Source organism: Drosophila hydei, unplaced genomic scaffold (genome assembly GCF_003285905.1).
Source record: "Drosophila hydei strain 15085-1641.00,03,60 unplaced genomic scaffold, DhydRS2 tig00000283-arrow-arrow-pilon, whole genome shotgun sequence".
In the NCBI taxonomy this organism is placed as follows: domain Eukaryota; kingdom Metazoa; phylum Arthropoda; class Insecta; order Diptera; family Drosophilidae; genus Drosophila; species Drosophila hydei.
In genome coordinates this window covers 73,624-97,241 of record NW_022045702.1, presented here as the reverse complement: position 1 = coordinate 97,241, position 23,618 = coordinate 73,624, and the positions used below count along the sequence as shown (strand labels likewise).

Genomic DNA, 23,618 nt, shown 5'->3' with positions numbered 1-23,618 from the left:
CCTGGATCAAAACGGAATAGACAAAACTAACTAACGTTATAAGGACTATTAAATGCCCTAACTAATTAGTTAGTATAGATCATATAGATACTGATAAATAGTTTACAGCTAATAAGCTGCTCAAAATTGAAGTGAAGTATATCAAGACTTTTAATTCAAATTCAGTTGAGTCGCTGCTCGTAGTCATAGCTTGAAAGAGTATTTACAAAGATGTCACAAAGAACATCTGAAGAGTTTTCGTGATTCACATTATTAAATTCTTGAGATTGCTGGCTCTTCTTTAGCTCTTACTCACCGTGATAGTGAACCTTGGGATTGCCGCGCTGCAGTTCGTAGAGTATGGAAATGTCATTGTAGTAGACATACTTCAGGCTGCCCACGAAATTGTTGTGCGAGATGAGGCCCTTCTTTTTGTTGAGCTCTGGTCCGCCGCCAAAATAGATTTCCGGATCGAACAACAGATTGCCACTAGCTGTTGCCGGCAGCTCCAAAATCTTTTGCTGATGATCCAATATGATGCGCACGGAGCGCTGCTCATGGAGTATGGTCAGGTTGTGCCAATAGCCGCGCGTTAGGTCATCCGTTAGAATCGTGGACATGACATTGTCACCGAAATCCATTTCCACATGTATCGATTGATTCTTGATAGCGGCTGCTATGTACTGATGCTTCAACGATTCTCCGCTGGCATAGAACAAAGCCGAGTCATCGAAATTGGTGCGAAAAATCATGCTGATGCGTATGGTATTGGAGTGCACACGGTCCTTCCAGTCATAGATGCGATAGGCGACATAGCTAGCGCCGCGCAGAGTTATAATTGTGGCAGCTGAGAGAAGGCAGGTCGCAGGTGAGTAGGGTTCAAATCGGGCGAGGGAGAGAGAAAAAGAGAAAGTTGTGGAGGGTTAGAGTGGAAGAGGGTAAGAGGAAGATAGGGAAAGGCAGAGGAAAAGAGGGAGAAAAAGAGAAAGTGAAAGAGAGAGAGAGAAAAATGAAGAAAGTAAGACATATAGAGAGAGAGAGAAAGAGAAAGATAAAGAGAGATGGAGTTTGGTATTAGAATTTAACGCTGAATATATATTTTATGATAATATTATAATCAAAACAGTTTTACTAGAAGATATCCAGCATGGAAAAAGATGAATATAGTATTACTAGACTTATTAGAGTATAAGATACCCATTGTCTCTTCCCACTTAGCTGTATACCTTATACAAAACTATATCTCTTTCATAAGAATTTGAGAAAACTCTCACATCTTACAATCCACTCGATGTTTAGTATCTTGTTACTTTGCCTTCCACATCTATCTCGTCTACTTTCCATACTTAATCTCTCTTATATTTAGCTCTTATATTTAGGTCAATCGCTGCACTTTCATTGGCGCTGCTCGCTTATAGGTAAATTGTTTTGGACGCAAAACCCTTTTTAAACTTTTGCACTTTCTCACTTAATTCGGCTGTTGGCATATTTGCAGTTGGCTGGCATTTGCCAGGCAGCTCGCAGCTTACCACAGAAAAGCCCAAGCAAATTTAAACAAGTTTTCTGTTGCAATTTTTTTATTTTTTTTTTTTTTTGTTGGTCGTCCGTTTGTGTGTTGTCGGTGTGGCATTGTCCTTGCTGCATTATCTGCATGGTGCACAAAAAAAGGAAAAACAAAAACAAGAACGTCGAGTGCCGGCACGGAAATAGATTATATTGTTTGGACCATGACTGTGCTGGCCTCCAGGCGTTTATGCCCGCCTGCGCCTCCTGCAGCCGTGCGAAAGTGCAAATCGTGTTGCGCGCTTATTTTTTTTTTGTTTTGTGGCTGCTTTTGCGTCGCAGTGACAGTAAAATGCCTGGCGCGCTTATCTCTGAAACATTTTCGCGCCCACACACACACACATGAGAGGTGGTCGGCCACGCCCACTCGATAACGCAATGCAGGCGTATACTTTATAATTTTTATGTTTTTGGAGTAAAATTTGGTGCAGGAAACCCTGATAAAAGCTCGAACGCCCCGCTCTGAAGTCAGGTGAGCAATCCGCATTTGACTATCTCGAGGCGCTTCTTGGGTGTGCCACGATGTGTGCCAAAGTCTCGACAGATTTCCAGCAGTCGCAAGCCCTTCATAACAACACCGAAACAAACCCGATTTAGTGGTTTCACCGCCAGCGTCTTAAAGCTAATCGTATAGACGAGCAGGCCGTTGGGGAAACGCTGGCGATGATTCCACGAATAGGAGAGCACGCCCTTCCGTCGGCTCGCGTCCAGCGGCGAGGGGTGATCATGATGGTCCTTGAGAGCATCTTTCGATGATGGCATCAGTTGACCCTCCAGCCATAGGTCGGAAAAGATGCGCGTGAATTTGTGTGCCTGGACATCGTTCTCGGTGGCCAGGCGCACAAATTCCAGCACAACTTCCGGACTGACCTCTGTGTAGAGCTGAATGCAAATGCGACCTAAGAACTGTTGCGGACGCACCGCCAGATCATAGTAGATAATCGGACGCAGCAGCTGTATGGGCGACTGTCTGGGTATCGTGTCCAATGGTATTGGCATATAGCTGCTATATTTCTGTACTAATTTATTGTTAACGGGTGGATGTTCAGGGGTCGAGGCTGGGCGCCAGGGATTGAACGTATCAACTTTGGATTTAGCGTTAAGCAGCCGGCAGCCCAAACGAGTATTCGCATTGATTAGCACAACTGCATCCTGCTTGAGCTTCAAATTATTTGCTGAGGGCAAAAGGGGCTCATGCGTGAAACTATCCACACAGCCCTTTACCCTATAAATGCCGTTCATGCGGCATAGCAGGGTGAGATTGTTGCGTAATAAATCTCGCTTCAGCGCCAGTCCTCCGTACATGCTCTTGAAGTCCAACGAATTGGTGTTGTTATTGACTCTCAGTTTCGTAATTATTGACGACTTGATGTTTTTCAATATATTCCGATCCATTCGCCTGCGGTGCAGATTTTTGAAGCTCTCATAGACATTGACTTGCCGTGCCTGTATCGCCACGCTGCTCTGGCCATGAACGTCACGGACCAGCTTTCTGAACTCCCCGTAGGTGGGCGAACGACGTTCGGACAGATTCCGACTGATGTGCTCCTCGTGGCGCAACAGATCGGTGGCCAAGCGATTGGCGCGCATTTCACGGGCTGTGTTCGAGAGCGTATTGAACGCGAACTCCGAGTGGGTAAATTGGCGAGTGTTGAATGAATTCATCTTAACAATTTGCGACAGCTATGCGAGGTAAACGATTTAGTTGAAACACAGAATAACATTACGAGAGCTATCTCCATGCATAGTTGATACCAAGGCTTAAGCCCGCTGCTTGCCTGACAACCGTAGCTGGAGTGCTTAAGGCCAAATACAAGAATTGGCCAAGCCATAATTAAATTGTCAAAATGCATTAGGGAGCGAAAATTCCTATAATCGCTTAACTCGCCTAACTTTTAATACCCTGCTGAGGTGACTAAGAGGGAAGCACAAAAAGGCATCTTTCATAGATCTAAATACTTGGTTAACTCCACTTTATGTTATAAAGTGGAAAGTATCGATAAAGTCAAAGGTATCTATTAGGCAAAACAAAGCATTTGCCTATACACAATGTAACTGAATACTTGATTAAAGATTTAAACTGAAAAATAACCCAAAAGAGGTTAAAATTTATCGATTTTCTAGATACTATAAAATCGAAATTAAATTTATCCTTGCCTATTTTTATGAGATAAAATGGATAGGCAAAATAATGCATATCAAATTTCACATCATTTTTCTCTATAGATAAGTCAGTTGCTATTTTAAATAGATATAAAATGTTGTCTTTTCAGAAGGCTTACTTTATATACCCTGTACCCAGTATCTAGGCTCAACGTGTATTTGGAAAGTATATGCTAAAGGTAAAGCACACATTTGTTTCAGGAAGTCTCTTAGACAAAGTTTCTGAAGAATGAGTCTATATAATGTTTTCGCTTTAAGATATTTAACCATAAATCCATTGCCATTGGCTAAAAAGGAATCCATAAGCTAGACCTGAGCCTGAAGCATCAATCAGTCTAATGAATAGATATTCTCTTACAGACCCTATGAGCTAAAGTCATCAAAGCCCGTAATTTCTATTTATTACAGGGTATTTGGCATACGCACACTGCTTAACTAATTGAGAAACAGTTTCAGCATGCTTTAAGCAACATTTACGGCCACAATGTTCTAGCTGCTTTTGTCCGTTGCCGAGTTGACTGTCAGCTAGCTGACAGCTGAACCAAAGTTGAGTTGAATGGAACGTTGGGCCAACCACGTTTGACAGCACCACCGCATCACCAGCTCCGATTTCATATAGCAGTCCAGCATATAGCTGGACCAACGAAACCAACAAAAAAAAAAAAGAAAATCGAAAATCTGGCAGTCTGTTTCAAAGAATTTTCATGGCTGGGCTAATGATTTTCACGCTGTTCACATTTCGTTGACTCTGGTACACTGGCAGAGGGTAGGTCGGTGCAGTGGAATGTTGGTCCGTACAGACAGAGAGACGGACTGACAGGCAGTCAGACAGACAGTGGGCTGTCATTTTAGTTATTGCATTACAGGCACCGTCTGCGTTTGATTATGTCGCACGTTCATGTTTCTACCTACGGGCACAGCTGTGCACCCATCGCAACGCTTTTAATGGCTCCGACAGTGTTTCCGTTGCAGCAGCAGCAAGAACAACCGAAATGTTGACAACTGCAACATGCAACTAACGACAAGCGCTCTGTGGGTCGAGCTCGCAGTCTCGTAGACTACATCTGTGCAATTTGCTAGCACTTGCCAACTCTCTTTTGCTCTTATGCTTCTCCTCTCTCGCTCTCTCTCACACACTGCCTGGTTGTAATTGTGATCGGTGGCAGCGACTGTAAATGCTCGACAAACTCGCACGTCACGGCGCCATTTGTCCTTGACAGACGCCATTTAGAGAGCGTATTTCCAAAATGGCTGCCACATGCCGTTAGCTCTGCCAGAAATTGTGCAATTTGCAGCTGTCCATTGCCTAAATTTCGAGTTTTCGCGCTTTCATTAGACTATTTTTATTTTTTTTTGGTATGCTGTGTTTACTACATTTGAGATGGGTATATTGGTTTGTAAGAGAGCGAAAGGGAGAGGGAGAGAGAAACGTACGTATTCATAAGGTATGAGATGACATATAACTGGCATATATCTACGATATGCTGCTATCCGCAATATATTGGAGTATGTTTGTTGGCATGGGCGAAGGAGTGAAAGGGAAAGAGAGAGAGACGAAGAGAGAGATTGATTTTATATATTCAAAAGGTCAGATTTTAAAAGCCAAACTAGATACGGCGATACTCTCTTTAGTCAATTGCATATGGGCATATTGATTCGTTTGAGAGATAGAGAGACTGAATTTGCCTATAGATGTTTATATAGTCAAGTAAAATGATAAGATTTATTTAGTCTATTTATGATGTAAGAAATTAACCAAAGTAATCATCCCTTTGATATGTTTTTAGTTGTTGAAGAATGTAGTAAATGGGATTGTGTATGAGGAACTAATAATCTGTATACAATGTATAAGGTAACAAAGAAATAAATTAATTTAAAATGTATAGTAATATAGTTTGATTATTTTTGTTTGGTTGTTAGTTTGCTAGACTCCCAATTTTTCCGCATAAAATAAAAAATCCATGCAACTCCACTGCTATTCATCATGCGCTTAAGAGATTTGTTTTTAACTATTCAATCTTATTTAAATAAAGTATTTAACAGTCGATTGGCTTTTTCTTGCTTGTTTTTGCAATTATTCGCTTGAATGTTTATATTAAGCAATTGTTGTTGCTCTGTTGTATTTATTGTTCTTTTTGTTGTGCAATATTTGCATTTAAATTTGAGCTAAACGTCAAAACTGTAGCTAAGCTGCTTATTGTGATACTCTTTAAAATCAAAGCAGAAGCGAATAAATATGATGAAAGTATTTACTAAATAAAAGATTGAAGATGGTAAAAATTAGACTGTTAATGGGTTAAGAAAAGCAGAAGGGTTCTCTATATGCATAGTATAAAATATATAAGAATGTCCACATAAGTAGTTCTTAATCCAATCTGTGCAGTGTGTTTGCGTGTTCGGCTATGCCTGACTAGCTACTCTAATGTCCACACAAAAAATAACATAAACGTGCCGCTCAATTTTTAATGGCTTTGGCATTTTTAATGGGCTCGCGTGACTTAATTGGAATTATGCCGGCATGGAATTGGCTTTATGTCATTAACTAAATGCCTGCCAAACGGCCAAATGACAGGCGGGGCGGGCAGCTGTGTAGGGCAGTAAGTAAGGGTAAGTGTGACAAAGGCCAGTTAGTTATATTTGAAGCTCAACAAACTAATTTTGCGCACATTTTGCCCGGCAGTCAAAAAGTCAAACACTATTTTGCATAATTTATGGTCAGGTCATTAGCGTGTTTAGAAACTGCAGCCACGGGCGAGACGGTCGGGCGGCCGAATGGTCAAACGGCCTGCCCGCAGGGAGGACAGACTGTTAACCGCAAGCAAACAAACATAGTTTATAATTAAAACAAAATGGCGCTGGCATCAGGCATCAGGCCCCTATGTCCAATGCTGCCATATTGTCTGACCAGTGAGACAGAGAGTGGGGGAGGGCGCAACAAACACAACTTTCAACTTACACTCACTGAGAGAAAAGCAAAGTTTTCAAATGCTCAAATTCTAAGAAAATGTTTGTAAATTTAATATGATCTCAGACGAAATGGCTGCAAGGCGAAATGTCAATTAATTGTCATTAGTAATTTATAATAATTTATTAAGTCTTAAAACTTATTCCATGAACAACGCAGCTAATGCGCGAATAAAGCTTTATTTGTCTATGAAAATTTGATTTGATTTGATTTGATAAATAAGCAGATGCAGCTTCAAGCACATCTCACTTAGAGCTCAGTGCTAGAACCAAAAATTGCATAGAAACAAGACAAACTCATGAAGTGCAGATTGTACTCAACGGAATTCCCATTGATTTTTAAAATATTCTTTATATAACAATTTATTGATTAGCCTGTCAGCTTGAGCTATGACTAAATAAAATTCATCTTTGTGATTAATTGGAGCACTCGTGGCCTAGTTTTTTCTCTGAGTGCTTGAGAGCTTTGTTCATATTCAACATATTCATATTTCTCACTTCACTCATACTTCTGCTTATAAAACACATATACTCTCACGCCGAGTCATACTCATACTTCTAAGCATACTTCGGCACCCACTTAAGCTCTTGTTCTTACTTGTACCTTGTATTTCCACTAATTCACTGTCATGCTCCCACTCCCACTTGTAGTTCTACTCCCAGTTTGACTTACAGCTGTGTTCATAAAAATAGTAGTGCGATTGAGCAAGAAATGTTTACAAGTTTTACCTTGATTATTTCTATTTTATTATTTTATTTATTTCATTTTAAATGGTAAAATGTAACTTAATTAATTTTCATAATTTTCTATTGATTTTTATGTTTTTTATTCCCTACATCTAGCACTACATTTTCTATGAACACCTGATTTTCAATACATCTCTTCAAAATTGTCAGAAACAAATAAATTCTAACCCAAATAAATGACACCTTTTCGCAATTCTCTTCTTGGCATTCAAGAGCAGCACTACTATTGTCATGACCACAGCTGTAAAGTCACTCTCGTACGCCTGCTTCTGCTTGCACAGTGACTTAAACTCATTCCTCTATTCATACTCCTCTGCTTATTGCACTTGCAACTTCGACTCCATATTCAAACTCATACAGCTATGCATAACCCTAGACGTCGTCATATACTCACTGTAAATGTCACAGTGCTCGCCCTCGTAGTGTGTGCCAAAGCAATCGCATGAGATGCCCGCATAGTGGTTGATGCAACGGGAGCCCACAAAGCAGAGATTGTGATTCGAGGAGTCGCACATATCGGAGCAGCCTTCGTTGACGTTCTCGTGCTTGGTGGCCACCAGTGGGGCAATTGGCAGCAGATCGGATGCCGCTTTGCCGGAGCTAAGCACCACGTTGCGAATGCAGCCGACAAACGATTCGGTAATATATTTAACGCCATGCAGCTTCTCCTCGGACGAGAGGCCTGCGAATATGAAATTTTGAATTATAATTTGAGTTTTCAGGGAGGGCTTAAAGTTGAGCTGGGCAACTGACCAACACACACATTCAAACAAGATTAATTAACGAGAGCAAAATATTTGTAAACGGATTTTAGTTTGGGCTGGTCCAGAAAAAATATGTATGTACGTCCATGTATATATGTAAATAGATATTTGTGTATATTGTGTGCTGTAGAAAAACATTTTGTTTACAGCTGAAAAGTTTTGATGGGTGCGCTTTAAATATTGTTTAATTAAAAAAGTTGCTGGCCCAAATGAGTTGATGTTTTAGCAGTATTTATGTTTTGGTCTAAACTAAGCTCAACTGCAAGTTAATTGAAAATTTTATTGATACTATGCAGTTGTCTATAAACCTATTTGATTTTGTAATTAATTTGAGCCGAAAGCTGCTTTATTTCACAACTATTTATTTAATCTGCATTTGCTTTTGTTGAGTGAAAAATCTGCTCAGCGATTTGTGAAATATTTCCTCTGCAAACATTTTCCATTGTGAACGCTAGACTAGTGACTATATGGCAATTGCTCCTGCCCTGCCCTGCCCCACCCAATCCCCGCTTTGTGTTCTATGCAATCAATGACGCATTTCGTGAACATTTCATGAGTTCGTCATGAGTTTTTCCGCTTTTGAGTACGTCAAATAATTAAATTTTCACATCGCATACAAAAACGGCTCTCAAAGTCACAAACACACACAGATTTATACACACACACGCACAACTATACCTGCCGCATGCACAGTTCATTCAATGGCAAATGAGCAAGTGCAGCTGTGTGTGTGTGTGCGTCTGCGTCGTCTATCGAATTCGAAATTCGATTTAAAATTTTCATTTTTAGATTTGACGTATCAAATGTTTTTTCTGCATAGAGTATACTAAGCTCAGAGTCATAGTCGACGCTTTATATGGCCTCCATTTAAGGAAGTGTATTGCATGAGTCAGGCAAGTCTATTCCTCTCTACGTTAGACTTAAAGCAAAATATATTTTACATATTAAAAAAGTATATTTTCTATATTATATTATATTCAGGCTGCCCTCATATATATTTATATTCAAAATAGAAAATAATACAGACTTTGAATACCATGCTCAAGCTCAACTAATTTTTATATATTCCAAAAATAATTAATTTGGAACCCTTAGACAATATTCCAGTTAAGAACTCAATATAATTTATAATAAATATTTTTTTTAATATTTATATTATATATTTTTTATATACTTTAAACTTTTCCAAAGCTTTGAAGAGCATTTAAACGTCATTCTTTATCTAACTGAACGCTTCTTACTCGAATTTTTCCTTCATTCAACTTGCCGTATTTCAATTGTTGCTGCACTTGCCGCAAAATCGTTGCATAGATGCAGGCGCCGGCTTTAAAACAGGGCAGACAGCTAACTGAATTTGTTGGCAAACACAGACGTACACACACATACACCCGCACACACATAGTTAGTATACACACAATTGATTTGGTTCTCACCTCCGACCAGCACCACCGATGGCAAATTCGTGGAGACGCCGTAGTTGTACTCGTGATTCAGACCTTTCAGATATACCTCCTCCTGACTATTGTCGACGCGTGCAATTAATCTTGCCCCATGGACATCGATGCGCACCTGTGCAGCGCCAGAGAGCGAGTGAAAGAGAGACAGATATGTTATATGTATATAGATATATATATTTATGTGTATATATGGTAGGTTGTGAAGGATATGGTGCATAAAACCAATAAACCAGCTAGATAGCTAGCTAGCTAGCTGCCTGCTGCTTGTTTGGGGGCGTGACAATCGCGAGCAACGCGCACAACCTACACACGCACACGCAGACAAATGATAAAAATTTATGAATTTATGCGTTTTGGCCCAGAGTTGAAGTTGCAAGCGCTGGGCGATAAATTGTTGTTGTTGTTGTTGTTGTCGTTGTTGCTGCTGTTGTTTGTTGCGCATGAAAAATCTACGAAAATGAATTGCAACTGCTGCGCGCACATTGCAGGGATCAGCTGAAATTCATTAGGAATTTGCGTGTTATTTATGAGTGTATACGATGTGTGTGTGTGTGTGTGTGTGTGTGCCGGCATCTGGCTGAGTGTGATTAGCAGTGGATATGTTTGTTTTAAATATGAAAACACGCAACACGATCTGCCGCTGCTGATGATAATGTTGATGATGCTGCTGCCCGTGTGTGTTATTGATGATGACGCTGGCTGCCGACTGCCGGCTGCTGGGCGGGTCCTTAAACAATTCGAGGTCCTGGCCATGTCCGTTAGGTGAGTTAACAAAAGTTGAGCGTTCATAAATCAAGCTGCTTGCTTTGTTATAAAACTTTGATAAAGCGTTTTACACCAACAAAAACACACGTACAGCAATACAACATAGACAACACACACAAGCGCACACACGCACACATGTACACTTTTGCAATCTTACTAATTGCTAAATGAACATATGCTGCATGCTAATCGGAAAAATATAGATAACGACGACTAGTTGAGATACCCTAGGAGTGGGCTTTGTGGGCAAAGAAGCTGCAAATATATTTTGAGCATTTTTCTGAGTATTTGGGCAAGTGTTAAACGAGTTTATATATTTTTTGAATATTATTAAATGAATTATAAAATTTAGCAAGTCTTCAGTTGTTAAAATTATTACTGAAAAAATAAAAAAAAAATATTGCTAGCTTGATTTTCCCAGCTGATTTGAATTGAATTAAAAAAATAGTCCACTTGAAGCCTTCAGGTAAACTTCTGCTTTTTTTTAAGATAAGCAAACCCCAGCTCAGCTCGCTCCAAGCCTCACAACACAGCTAATATGGCCACGATCAAAGGGCAGAAACTTCAACCACAGCAATTACAGTAACAAGTCTGAGCACATGAAACTTCAACTGCACTCAGTAAGCAGAGCAGAGCAGGCAAAAACCTTGAAAGCCTGGCATTTCTAGCCAGCTCAAAGAGCTTGGCAGTTGGCTGCTTGCAACTGCAATTGGAGCTAGGTGGCAGCAGCGCAGCTAGTTAGGTCTACTTTTTGTGCTACTCACCATAACACTGTGCCATTCATCTCGATTCAGGCTCTCGCCCACAGTGACACTCGTTGAATGCTTGCCAAAGACATGTACAACCTTTAGCTGACCCTTCTCGACAATCACATAGAGTGCATAGGGGTCCAAATTAATGCGATCCGGATTCTTAACATTGTGATAGACGAGCAGGCCGTGCGGCAGGCGTGTGCGAAACTGAAATGATATCTCCCGGCAAAGTCTGCCAAGGAGCGAAAGAGTTGTAGAGATATATGTTATAAATACAGTTCACTTTATGGCCTCAGAGACGTTTGCTCAACTTGCCAACAACAAAGTTACTTTGCGTATTTTATGTGACTTCTGGCAATATATTTTTTTTGTTTTATTTTTCTTTTTATCTTAATTCAATATGCAAATGTTAAATGTTTGTGCAAATTGCAACTGAGCAAAACTTGCCTGTTAACTAGGTCAAAACGAGGTCCTGCAATTGAGCAGAAAATCAAATTTCAAACAGTTGCCGGCTAGAACACTTAATTGCCAAAGTATTTAGGACACAAACATATTTTAAAGTTGCGTCATGTTGGCTAATTGCATCTGTGCGACACTTAACAATCGAGTCCTTAACCCATGAAAACGAGCAATCTCATTGGATGAGAGTTTCTTCAGCAAGAAGCTAAGCTTGAATGATGGAAAGTCTTAGCTCACTCTTAAAGCTGATAATTTGGGTTATTTGTTGTTGTTTTAATGGGGTTGTTTGAGTTGTTTTTAAATTTTTTTTTTAAATTTATTAAAGAACCAAGCTCGAAATAAAGATGCAAATAATCTAGCTAACCTAGCTTAATTTTTATAAGCTATATATCAAATAACCTTGGTCATAAAATTGTTGGCATTCTAGTGTTAAGGCACACATCAAACACGTTTTCAAGCTGCAAGGCTAACAATCCGGCAAATGACGCGCGAATCGCGGCTCTCTCGCCCTCGCCCTCTCTGGTGTAGCATGAAATATGCAAAAGACTTCAAAACTGCTGCCCAACCAAATTGAGGTAAGTGTGTCGAGCGTGCCGTCAATATCCTGACTGGACTCCTGGGCCAGCTGGGGCCGCCCCCCACTCACCGTAATTGAAATGTCTGTATGATGTCGCCGTCCATTTGGATGAACGTGTTGTTTTTGGCAAACATGAAGGTCTTGCCCTGACCCGTTTCCGCAAATGTCAATTCGGGACCGCGCTGCTCGATGGGCACGGGCGTGGTGCCGCCCATTAACCGTCCACCATTGTAGCCCGCGGGCAGCTGTGCCGGACTCTGTGTGTAGCTGGCCTGAGACGATTCCGTGGTGCTCGGCTCCCGGGTGGTCGACAGCAAAAATGGCGGCAAAGTATCTGCGGGGCACTTGGCTTAAAAACTTGGCCGCAATTTCGTTTTCATTTGCTTACGTGGTCCGCCAACGCAGTGAAAGAGGCACTCCGGCTCGGTGCTAAACCGATTCTGCGGATTACCATCGCAGCCGCCCCAGATGAAGGTGCTGCATTCGCCGGTCGTCGGCTCGTAGCGCCACTTGTATATGTACTGCTTACACGGCCCCGGATCGCCCGGTCCAGTGCACTTCTCGTACTGCTTTTCCTTGGGCGCCTGCATCAGGGCGGAGTTTGTGTCGCTGCTGCCACCGCCGCTGCTGCCTGCGCTGCTGCCACCAGCTGCACCACCGGCCGATGAGCCGCTGTTGCCGCTACTACCGCTTGGCTCGCTGTTCGATAGGGCGGCCGTGCCACCGCTTGGCGGGCTGGCACCACTGTTGCTCGCACCGCCGCTGCTATTGCTGCCGCCAGCGCCGAGGCCAGCGCCAAGTGTGGGCGAATTGGCATTGCCAGCGGCGCTGCCATCGGTCAAGCCAGCAACAATTGTGCCGTTCGCGAGGCTCAAGCCAGCTGCAGAGCAGAGACAGCTCAGCAGCAGCGCGAGAGACAGCAGAGACCTGCCACGTTTCATTTTGCTACAGTTCTTAGCGGCTGTGCGTGAGTTGCAAGTAACTAGAAGTAGAAAAGTATAAATACTTAGTACATTGCCATAGAGAACTGTAAAGCAAAGGCATATGTTATATTGGCTTAGAGGCTAGTTAAAGTTTGCTAGCTGAGACAACCTTTAGCTTCCTTGCATAATCAGCGCAAGGCTGAGCTGGAACGTCTCTGATTAAGAACTTCATTAAGCAAACTTGACTTGGTACTTATCATAACTTAGTCTACATGTACGCATAGAAATTGCAGCAGCTATTGAGCAACTGTTGAATATATATATATATATATATACAAATACATAGAAAAGCAGATATAGAATATATAAGCACGTATAGATGCGCTCTCCTCTATCGCTCACAATGTCTACATGAGACTAGGGACAAGCCACAATGCCCTCAGCATTGCAACCTGCTCATCTACTACATAACCAAAACTATTCAATGCTTCAATATAACAACGAACACAGCTTAAGCAGCAGCTTACAGAAGCCTCCAACAGTAAGTTCAAAGTACTCTGATATGAACCAGCTCCTCATACAATTACTCTACCTTTGACTGATTGTCAGCTCTCTCTACTAACTAACTGCCAGTTTGCTAATCCTCAAAGTTTTCTTTAAATATCATTTGCTTCAATTCATTCCTACATAATTAAGCAACCTGCTCGGTCTCTGGCTGTTAGCATTCATTTCATTAGTTTAACTTGAACACCCTGCCCCAATAAGTATGCTACAGACAAAAAATGAAGCTCAAGTCTGCTGCTATGTGCCCGCTCGTCTCGTCAGTGCCTGGGCTCATTAGATTTGTGGTAATTGTACTATAAATTCAGTGAGGCAATTTGCTGGCTCGTCACAGCAGCTGCACAAAGAAGCTATCACAGCTTATGATTTCAGCTACTTGTTACCAGCAAAGTCTTAGCGGGTGTGCGTGGGTGTGTGCTGAAGCAGTTTACTATTGTCATGGCGCACTATAAATCCCATTTACATCATCATGCTCATCATCATCAGTCAATGTCTGGCTGAGAAAATGAAGCGACGTTGCATTTCTTGCTGGCATTTAACGAAAACGAACTTTTCTGCTTACACTTCCGCCGGAAATGTGACAAGACACACACACACGCATACACACGCACAGCTGCGTGTATTTAAGCTGAGCTGATTCACAAGTAGCTTATCGTCGTGGAAAAAACTGTCAAAAATTCAAAAATAATGATGCACAGTTGCCTTAGCTAAATGCCCAAAGGCGGGCAACGGCGAGGTGCCAAGCGGAAATGGCATACGAAAAAGGGGAGAGACTATTAAGTAAGCTTGGCCAAAAAAGTTCTGCAAGTTTTGCATAACGTGGGCGTGGCTGTGAGGGCCCTTTAGTTCCATAAGCAATTTTTAATTGCGGCTTTAGCTGCTGCCCGGTCCAAAAAGCCAGACATGAAAAATGAGCATTGCCGAAGTTCATGCAAATTAATAAACCACAGAGTGGGGGAGGGCGAGATAGCTACAGCTCGTCAAGTGTGCGTGGTCCTGTCAAGGATGCGTCGTTGGCCAAGTTATTGATGCAGCACGTAAAAATTTTCCAATGCATACTCAAAAACTTCGCTCGCTCGTTGATTTGGGTCAACGAAGCGCGAAAGTTTACCTAACTTTTCCGTTTCCTGCCTGAGTGAAGCGTTCAGTTGGCCCGTTCACTTTTAGCCTGTGTCATGCATATGTGTGGGATTTGCCTAAAGTGCATTAATGCCACAACACGTAGCCGGAACGTTAAAGATAACAGCCACTACCTGCGAGGGCTCCCGGTAGGCCACAGGACCCGATAAGCCAGCTGCAGCTGCAGGTGCACGCGCACCAGGTAAACGGCACTCCGAAGGATAGCAACATGAAAAATCACGAGCGGACGCACTTGGGGTAGTCAGGCAAACAAACTAAAAAAGTAAAAGGGTTGTCCCAAGCGGGACCTGTGTGCCAGCAGCATATAAAAGGGGTAGCTGGAGGCACATCCTTACACATTCAGTCAACAATCGTCATGGAAGCAACAACCGCAAAGACCGCCTACGCTCTCTTTCTGCACCGCTCTGAGCTGCAGCGCCGCAAGGTGCACTACGCCAAGAAGTCGCAGACCAAGATTCAGTTGACCAACGAGTTAATCGCCAAAGTGAAGCAGCGCATGGCCACATGCAGCTACGAGGATCTGCAGATACTGGTCAGGGAGCAGCAGTTCAAGCGGCTGCTCGAACAGAAGCTCAGACATCGGGCTAAGCAGCTTAAGGCAGTGGCCAAGCAGAACCGCAAACAGAAGCTGAAGCGACTACAGTGAAGCCCAACAAGCCATGGAAGACATGGAACAGCAATTCATTTAGTTCAACTAATGACAAACAAGAAATCAAATTTCTTGAGATAAAATCGTATATAAGCAATCAAAATGTGACCTATCTCAGTAATTTAAAATTATTCTAATATAATTTAATAATATATTTTTTATATATTTTTAATTAATTTTTATGAAATATATTTCTATAATTTTTAAAATTTAAAATTCTTGTGTATTTTGTCGAACTCTTAATCCCGAGACATTTATATGCCTTAGATCTCAATTAGCACAGCTTATTCAAAGCATATCTCAGAAAACTTATCTGAGATATCAACATTCATTCCATAAACTATTTATTCAAGCTTATAGCGAGCGATTGAGCTTGAAGCCCTCGCTCGCTCGTTCAACTTATAATGAGAGATATGAGCTCGCATCAGAGTTTATTAATGTAGAAAGCTAAGCTGCGGCTTAGTCATTTTAGTCAGCTTTATTGGGTCGTGTGTTGAATGTATGATCAATTTACAGAGACAATAATACTAAACATTAAAGTGCTTAGTAGCTGAATTGCCAAGTGAGTCACTTATATATCAGAGAACTAGAGAATTCCCTCTAATGGCTGGCAATGTTTATGGATGTTAATAATAAATTAATTAATAATTAATAATACAAATAAATCTGTAAGCTGTAATCATAAGCATAGGCAAAGTAACATGATTAATATTTTAAAAAATTATTCTGATAATAATAATAATAATGGTAATATTAATAAAATTTAAAAATAAAATTTACTTTTGCTTTCTTCCAACTTGAAACCCCGCATTCCTGCCTTAACCTTCAAGCAGGATTGCTTCTAGACTTTTTCTCAATATTCTCTTATTCGCTTGCATCTGGGTCTCACTTTCTGCCGCAATACCTTTTTGGCACAGTCACAAATTCTTTGCCAAGTATTTTTGTCTTTGTATATTTGCTTCATTATAGTTTCTACTTTGACTTCAGCGATATTTCCTGCTCTTTTTTCTATGTTCATTTCACATAATGAATGACTGAATGAAATTTTAAAATAAATGCAGCAGGAGATGATATTTTTTTTTTCAAATTTATGTAGGCACTTTCCAAAGTAAACATGAGCAGAGAAAAGCATTTGTGTCAAGCAGAAAGATTTTACTAAACTAATATAATAACTATATATATTAAACAGATACCTCAATAATAAGATCTAGAATAATATTATTGATATTCAATATATTGTTATCATAATAGCAAGTGCTCGAGTAAGACAAACTGTTCTATGCATTTTAAAAACAAATTAAATGTTGAGTGCATGCGCGACTCTTCGTGGTTCCCAAAAGTTTTGCCTTCCATGTCGCCCAGCTCAGTGACTATGCAAAACGTTTTAAGTTATGCGCGTGTGTGTCCCACAGCACACACACACACACAGCAAATGCAGTAATAACAGCTATAACAACAGAAACAGCTCGCTGGCACCGCCTTCCCGCTAAATTGCACGTTTTAAGGCAGTGGCTGACGCCTTTGCCTGGCAAAAAAAAAAATAAATAAAGCGCGAAAAAGTGGAAAACGGAGCTGAAGGTAAAGGAAAACTGAGAAGGCAAAAGCGAAGGCAAAGGCGAAGGCGAACGCGAACAAATGAAAGCAAGTGAAGTCAAATTAAATTAAATGACAGATGTCTGACATTTTGATGGTGTGCCAGTGTGTGTGTGCGAGAATGTAATATAAACACATGCAAATAATATACACATACACACACACACGCAGAGAATGGGTGTCAGGCAGAATGCACATGGACTTGCCCTCCAAGAACGTGGCTCAAGGGGCGTGGCCTCTCATTGTGTTGCAGTCGCTGCATGCCTCCAAAGTGTTGCCCGCGTAAGCGTAATGAATTAAAATAACTTGATTGCTTCAAATTGAACGAATTGTTGTCGTAGAGAGGGAGAGAGAGAGTGTGTGTGAAAGAGAGTGACAAAGAGGGAGAGAGAGAGTCACTCTCTGGAGGCTGAGTCTCGCTACGGTCTGGCAATCGGCTGACAGCTCTAAGAAAACTCAGCGGAAACTGCAGCAGCTACGTGACTGTGTGTGTGTGTGTGTGTGTGTGTGCGTGTATAAATATTTACTGAAATTTGTATATTAAGTGACGTCGCAAGCGGCGCCAGTTGCTGCTGCTGCTGCTGCTGCTCCCATTGTTATTGTAGTTGTTAGCAATGGCATCAGCAGCGTGAAGTCATTCACACGCGCACACACACCAATAAAACTCATATGTGTGTGCGTGTGTGCTATAATAGAAGTCACGCTGCATGAATGAACGCATAAAGAACGCGGCTAACTGTGTGTGTGGGCGTAACAAGAGCGAGGCACACAGCGCAGATAGACAGTCAGAGCAGATCGTTGAAGATATATTGCCTCTAGAAGCAAGACAAGTGCGCGAACTTATATAAAGCAACAGTGTGTAGTGCCTAAGGCGGCTTGCCACGTAGAGCAATGCATCTTAGGCAGAGAGAGTGCATTTATTTGATTGTCAATGCTGTCGAAATAACTTAATATAGAAATTTTATGTATTACAGCTGAAACTAGTTCTTAGAGTTGATATAATATTTATATGAAATTATAGTCTGCGAAATATGTGTTTTTATGCAACTAGAAAGAGTTGAGAGTATTCGTTTTTTATAAATTATATATTGAAAATTTGAAGCAATATTTGATTGTAGTTAAAAAATATTTATTGTAGTTAAAAGGCCTTTAAGCTATTGGATGCATGAAAATATTGTTTAATTTTTTGGCTGAGATCAATTTGTGAACTCACTCAAACAAGAACATTTAGTGTTCCTTAACGAAAACGTTATATGTAAGTAAATGCTAAAATATTCCAAAATTTTCAATAAGAATATTATGATACAGCTCACAGAGAGATGGGGATCAAGTAACAAATATTTAAATATAATTTTGATGCTATAATTCCGATTAAATAAGAAAGGCAAAATTATAGATTGAGTTTTTAGGAGTATATTAAAGTCCATAAATATGCGTAAATATATAGTACATAATATCGTAAACTAAAAATAAATGTAATATATTTATATCATCCTTATGCAATTAAATCAAAAGTTACCATACTAGTTTACTCATTGAAATTTGAAAATTATTTTTAGCTAATTTTTTTTATTATATTGACCAAAAAATTACTTAAAACTTTAATTTAAACATTTACTTAGTTATATAACTGAAAGCGAACAGATTCTGAGCAAATGAAAAGCAAATTTAAATTTTGAAAATTTTCAGACTTAAGAGCTGAGCCTCATTTATATGCTAAACTATGCCAACAGCTGCCGTAAATTTCGTACAATAATTGTTCATGTGTTTGCACTGCATTAACTTATTAGTCAAGCTTCACTGTATGCATAGAACTTGTGCACAAATAAATTAAATGATTTTCAGGCACTTTAAAAATGATTTAATAACATTAACAGTTGCCGCCGCCCGCACTCAAAGGCACAAAACTATTCCATTAAATTAAACAATAAATGTTTAAATTATGCCAAAACTTGATGCAAGTCACTCATACATACACGCTGACACACAGAGAGAGAGAGAGAGGGGTTGACACAGAGAGTGACGGAACATTTGGCGCTTAGAATATAATTTTACACGGCTCGCCGAGCTCAACTTAGTTTTGCGTTTGTCTGCCAACTATTTGCATCTCGCTTGCACTTGCATCTGTTTGCGTAGTCATTTGTTATTGCATAAATAATTATTGTTTAATTTGCTTGCCTACTTGCTGGAGCGCAGTACATAAGGATTTTGTAATGAAGCTGTTTGTTTGCCCGCCCGACAGACGTGACGTGACAGCGGCTGACAGTGCAATGGCCCAGACTGCAGAGCAAGAGAATTATGCAAATTCTGTTGAGCAGTTTTTAATGTGGCTGGCGTGGCGAGCATTTTAATGCAGCTGTCTATATTACGGTTATTATAAATATATATTTATATATATATTTTGTATATATATAAATAATTTTGCACTTGCCTTTAACGAGCTGGCTGCACGTTTCATGTCATAACTTGGCCATTGACTGGGCCAGTTGTCTTAATTTATATAACTCTATATATATATATATTTATATATATTTCTATATGCACAATTGAGAATACTTAAACACACACATACACACACTTTGGCAGTATCAAAAACAATCTTGTAATTGCTTTACACACTTCTGCCTCACAAACAACTTCAGAATATTGCTTTAGCTCTAACAATTGTATTTATTTATGCACTGCAAAATATGTTGAGCAAATATTTATATAATTTGTATTTTATTTACTTTAACTTGATTAAATTAAAATTCAAACAACATTTAACAGGCAGCTTCAAGTGCAAAGATGGAATTTCTTATGACAAAAATTAATATTTATTTATTTTTCAATTTTTAAGCTCAGTTTATTTATAATTTAATATTAAATATTTTGTAAAATATATTTTCATTATGCCTTTTTTATAAATAATAAATATTTCATTTTGCCACTTTAATTTAATTGAATTTTTCTTTTAAATTTGTTATATATTATGCATATTATATATGTATATTATTGTTATATTATATTATTAACATTTTTTTATTTTTAAATCTCAATTTTTTTAATTCAAATCACTTTTTTTAGTTTTTTTATTAAATATATATAAATTATTTTTTTCTTAATATTTTTTCATGTATTTTTTTATAGAATTATTTGTAAATACAATTTTTGCATTTTCATAGCAAAAAAAAAATTATTTATTTGTACATATATTTTGAAAATATTTTATAAATTATTTTTTTGTATATATTAATTTTCATAGTTTTTTTTCATTTTCAATTTCCACTATTTAATTTATGCACATAAGCCGTAATGCTAACTATTAATGGAGTTTATTTGAAATTATTTTATTTACATATATTTGAATTTTCCTTTTGAGTTGTTTGCATAAAAGCTTTAACTTTGCTGTAATATATGTATATATATATTATTTTGTATATATATTTTTTCATTTTTATTAGCTGAAAAATTGAGCATGGAAAATTTGTAATTTATTTGCATATTTTCGAGCTAATTTTGCAGCTGACAAACGAAACTCCATTTTAATGTTCACTTTTTTATCGCAAGTTTCATGGATATTTGTAAATATATGTTAATTCAATTGAATATGTTGTTTAAATATATAATTTTTTGTTGTTTATTTTATATACTTTTTCATGAAGTAGCGGATTGAAGTGTATGGTTTAATTACTAGCAATTTATATAAATTAAAGTGAATGGAAAATTGGGTTTTTGCATTATACTGTTTGAACTGTTTAACTGTTTAACTGATGATATGCCAGCTTATTGATTTAAGTCACTTCCTGTGCCTAACTGATACGATATGACTCGCTGTGCGTGTGTGTGTGTGTGTGCCTGAGTTTAACACACTAACACGCTTAAATCATTACAGCGCGGCACAGAAAAAGGAAACTTGTGCAAACACACACGTAGACGTTGAGCACGCAGCCGGCATACACACTCGAAATGAAAGGGGTAAGGGGGCGTGCCCGAAATGAGGTCAATGTGTGCACACGCTCGGTATGTGTGTGAGAGCTTCAAGGATATACAGTTGCAGTGGTATTGCGTTTTATATTTTCACTATTTTATTTTCTGCTGACGCATACGAAAACTGCACTGAATATGTGTGTGTGTGTCTGTGTGTATCCAGCGGCTGATGAATCAACTTTTGCCTTTTACTCAAGTCACGAAACACAAACGTAACGAAATCAAACCGAAAAACAGAGCCAAAGTCGAGGCTTACATTTGCGTGAAAATCAGACACAATTGAGCACTGTCAATGTTTTCTCTTCTTTGCTTGTCTCACACACAGGACACGGGTTCTTATGCCCATAAAAGTCGCTTGATTAAACGAGTCAGCTGGCTGGGCTGGTTTGGGCTGGACAACGTGACGTATACGCAATGTCTGCAGTAACAGCAGCCGTAGCTGCTTCATTGAATCCTTTGAGGCGCCATTGAACCTTTTAGTGCTAATTGCTTGTCGAGGATAACGAGCACTGCTTTTCAACTGCGACACGCTCTAAACGGGCTTACACTCTCTCTCTTCTTTATTTTTTTTTTTGTAGGTATTTTGCATTTAATCCACTTGCTTTGACCTACGCGGTGCGACTAAAGCCAACGCAAATGTTTAGCTTTAAGCGTACAGCCGCAGCAGCGGCAGCGACGTCGCCGGCCACGACGGCGACAGCGACAGCGACATAGCTAGTTAGCGTGTCAAGCAGCAACAATATACATAACAATAACAACAACAACAACAACAACAACAATAAGAGTAGCAACAGCAACACGCATACACACCCACAATTTCCATGCCCAAGCTCCATCTAGCAGTCCATTTATACATGGAGACAACGCTGTTTTGTGGTCACACACGCACACACGCTGCGTATGGGTGATATATACGTATGCTGTAGTTGGGCTTGGGCTGCGGCTTAGCCTTTAAACTGTGTGTGCACACACATTATTAGTTTAGGTACGTCTGGACTTGGGTCACTGCTACGATTAACCGTAATAGGCGTCAATTGGAAAATTGCCAGTGATATCTGCGGCCGAGCCAAAGTCTGAGACATATTGTTGAGAGGTTACTAATAGATATATATATATCTATATAAACATATATATAAATGCTTATATGTATACCTATGCAATATGTGCATGATTGCGTATTTATAGAGCACTTGCCTAGGTCTCAGTTAAGTCTAACTGACAGACAATCTCTCAAGCAAGGTGCTATTCGGGTACTATATATCTACAGTAGATGTGCCTTTAGATAAGATGAACTTATGTGCGCTAGGACTTTAGTTATAAACTATGCTTTAAATCTAATGCCAAATTCTCTAAATCTAAACAGATTGCTTGATGAGAAATAAAAACTTGACTGCATAAAATATTTAATAAATTTAAAAAAAAATTGTATTTACTTTTTTACAGTTTTAATCATATTTTAAGCATATAGAAAAATTAATTAATTCTTACAAAAACTAAAAACATATAAAAATGTTGTACTTACAGGTGAACTGTTGGTGTATCAGCGCAAAGGGTACGTAAAAGTTTTTTTCTTTAACTAAAGTTAATTGATTGCTTGACCTAATCAGTTATGTCTATACAAAAAGTCTGAACCAAAGTCCCACAGTTTTATATTGAATATAAATTACTTTTGAAATGCTTTACGAGTATTAGTTCCTAATTTTTTTTACCAGTGTACATTATCTCTCAAATATCTCTCATAGCTCTGATACCCTAGCAAAAGTCAGTGAAGCTCCTCACTGTCACTTTTCACTCAGCTTCTCTGATTTATTTGGTGCTGGCTTCCAGCCTTATGTAAATATTTGATGACATTTGTACAACCCGCCCCCTTCGTACCCCTTTCTTTCTTTCCGTGTAGCTCATTGAAAATTCCATTTATTTTTGGGGCAACGCAAAAGGAAGGAAGAACAAGAAGTAGAATACGACGAATGCTGTGAATTTGCATTGCTTTTGGCATTGATTTGCCCCTTGGCCACACTAGCTGTGGGCGTGGCGTCAGCTGCGGTCTTCTTTTTATATATTTCTCTTGTTTAAAACTTTCGTAAATCATGGCGCAATTGTCTTAATTCGAAAATTGCAGCTTCGCAGCTGTAGACAAATTGTGGCCATGCACGAGCACGCATCTGGCAATGATAATGTCGTATCTGTAGCTCAATTTGTAAATGTATCTGTATCTGCGTATTTGTATCTGTATCTCTAACTGTATCTACATGAGCGACAGCTGCGACATCGTGTTTGCTTATCTGCGTGCACATCGCAGCAAACGTTTAAAGCACAAATTTAGCTTGGCTTTCACTGTGTAAGACATGTGACAGGCGCTTGACGCTTGACCTTTGACCCTGAGCACCAACCCGGCCGGCCGGCCCGCTAGCTTGCGTGCCCCAGACCAATAACAGCAAAAATTACCGCTGCATAATTCATTCGACGCATCGCCAAGCGGCATTAAAGCCCAGCCACATTTTGCTGCTTTAATTGGCTTTAAACTTTTATTATTATTAATGTTATTAGTTAATTGCATTTTATGTTTTTTTTTGTTTTTTTTTTCTTGCTATAC

At 39.4% G+C, this 23,618-nt stretch overlaps 3 protein-coding genes across 5 annotated transcripts in view; 1 reads left to right on the top strand and 2 right to left on the bottom strand.

The window, feature by feature from the left end:
• The window catches only part of LOC111599509, a 76,902-nt gene that overhangs the window by 49,863 nt on the left and 3,421 nt on the right, over window positions 1-23,618 (bottom strand). For all 3 annotated transcript variants that reach the window (XM_023315173.2, XM_023315177.2, XM_023315184.2), the window contains exons 2-7: window positions 12,579-13,172; window positions 12,260-12,524; window positions 11,167-11,386; window positions 9,614-9,749; window positions 7,811-8,098; window positions 296-826 (exon numbers count right to left, since the gene is read on the bottom strand). In XM_023315173.2, coding sequence (XP_023170941.2) covers window positions 296-826; window positions 7,811-8,098; window positions 9,614-9,749; window positions 11,167-11,386; window positions 12,260-12,524; window positions 12,579-13,131 — 1,993 coding nt within the window. In that variant the 5' untranslated portion in view covers window positions 13,132-13,172. The remainder of the gene's footprint in view (window positions 1-295; window positions 827-7,810; window positions 8,099-9,613; window positions 9,750-11,166; window positions 11,387-12,259; window positions 12,525-12,578; window positions 13,173-23,618) is intronic.
• LOC111599546 lies at window positions 1,548-3,292 on the bottom strand. The gene has a single exon (XM_023315209.2). The coding sequence runs from the start codon at window positions 3,205-3,207 to the stop codon at window positions 2,011-2,013; it is 1,197 nt and encodes a 398-aa protein (XP_023170977.1). The 5' UTR covers window positions 3,208-3,292; the 3' UTR covers window positions 1,548-2,010.
• Window positions 15,120-15,473, top strand: LOC111599561. The gene has a single exon (XM_030223789.1). The coding sequence runs from the start codon at window positions 15,170-15,172 to the stop codon at window positions 15,458-15,460; it is 291 nt and encodes a 96-aa protein (XP_030079649.1). The 5' UTR covers window positions 15,120-15,169; the 3' UTR covers window positions 15,461-15,473.

Bases quoted from the DNA above. Each gene is read 5' to 3' on its own strand.
- LOC111599546 (XM_023315209.2), bottom strand. From the start codon at position 3,207: ATGAATTCATTCAACACTCGCCAATTTACCCACTCGGAGTTCGCGTTC.
- LOC111599561 (XM_030223789.1), top strand. From the start codon at position 15,170: ATGGAAGCAACAACCGCAAAGACCGCCTACGCTCTCTTTCTGCACCGC.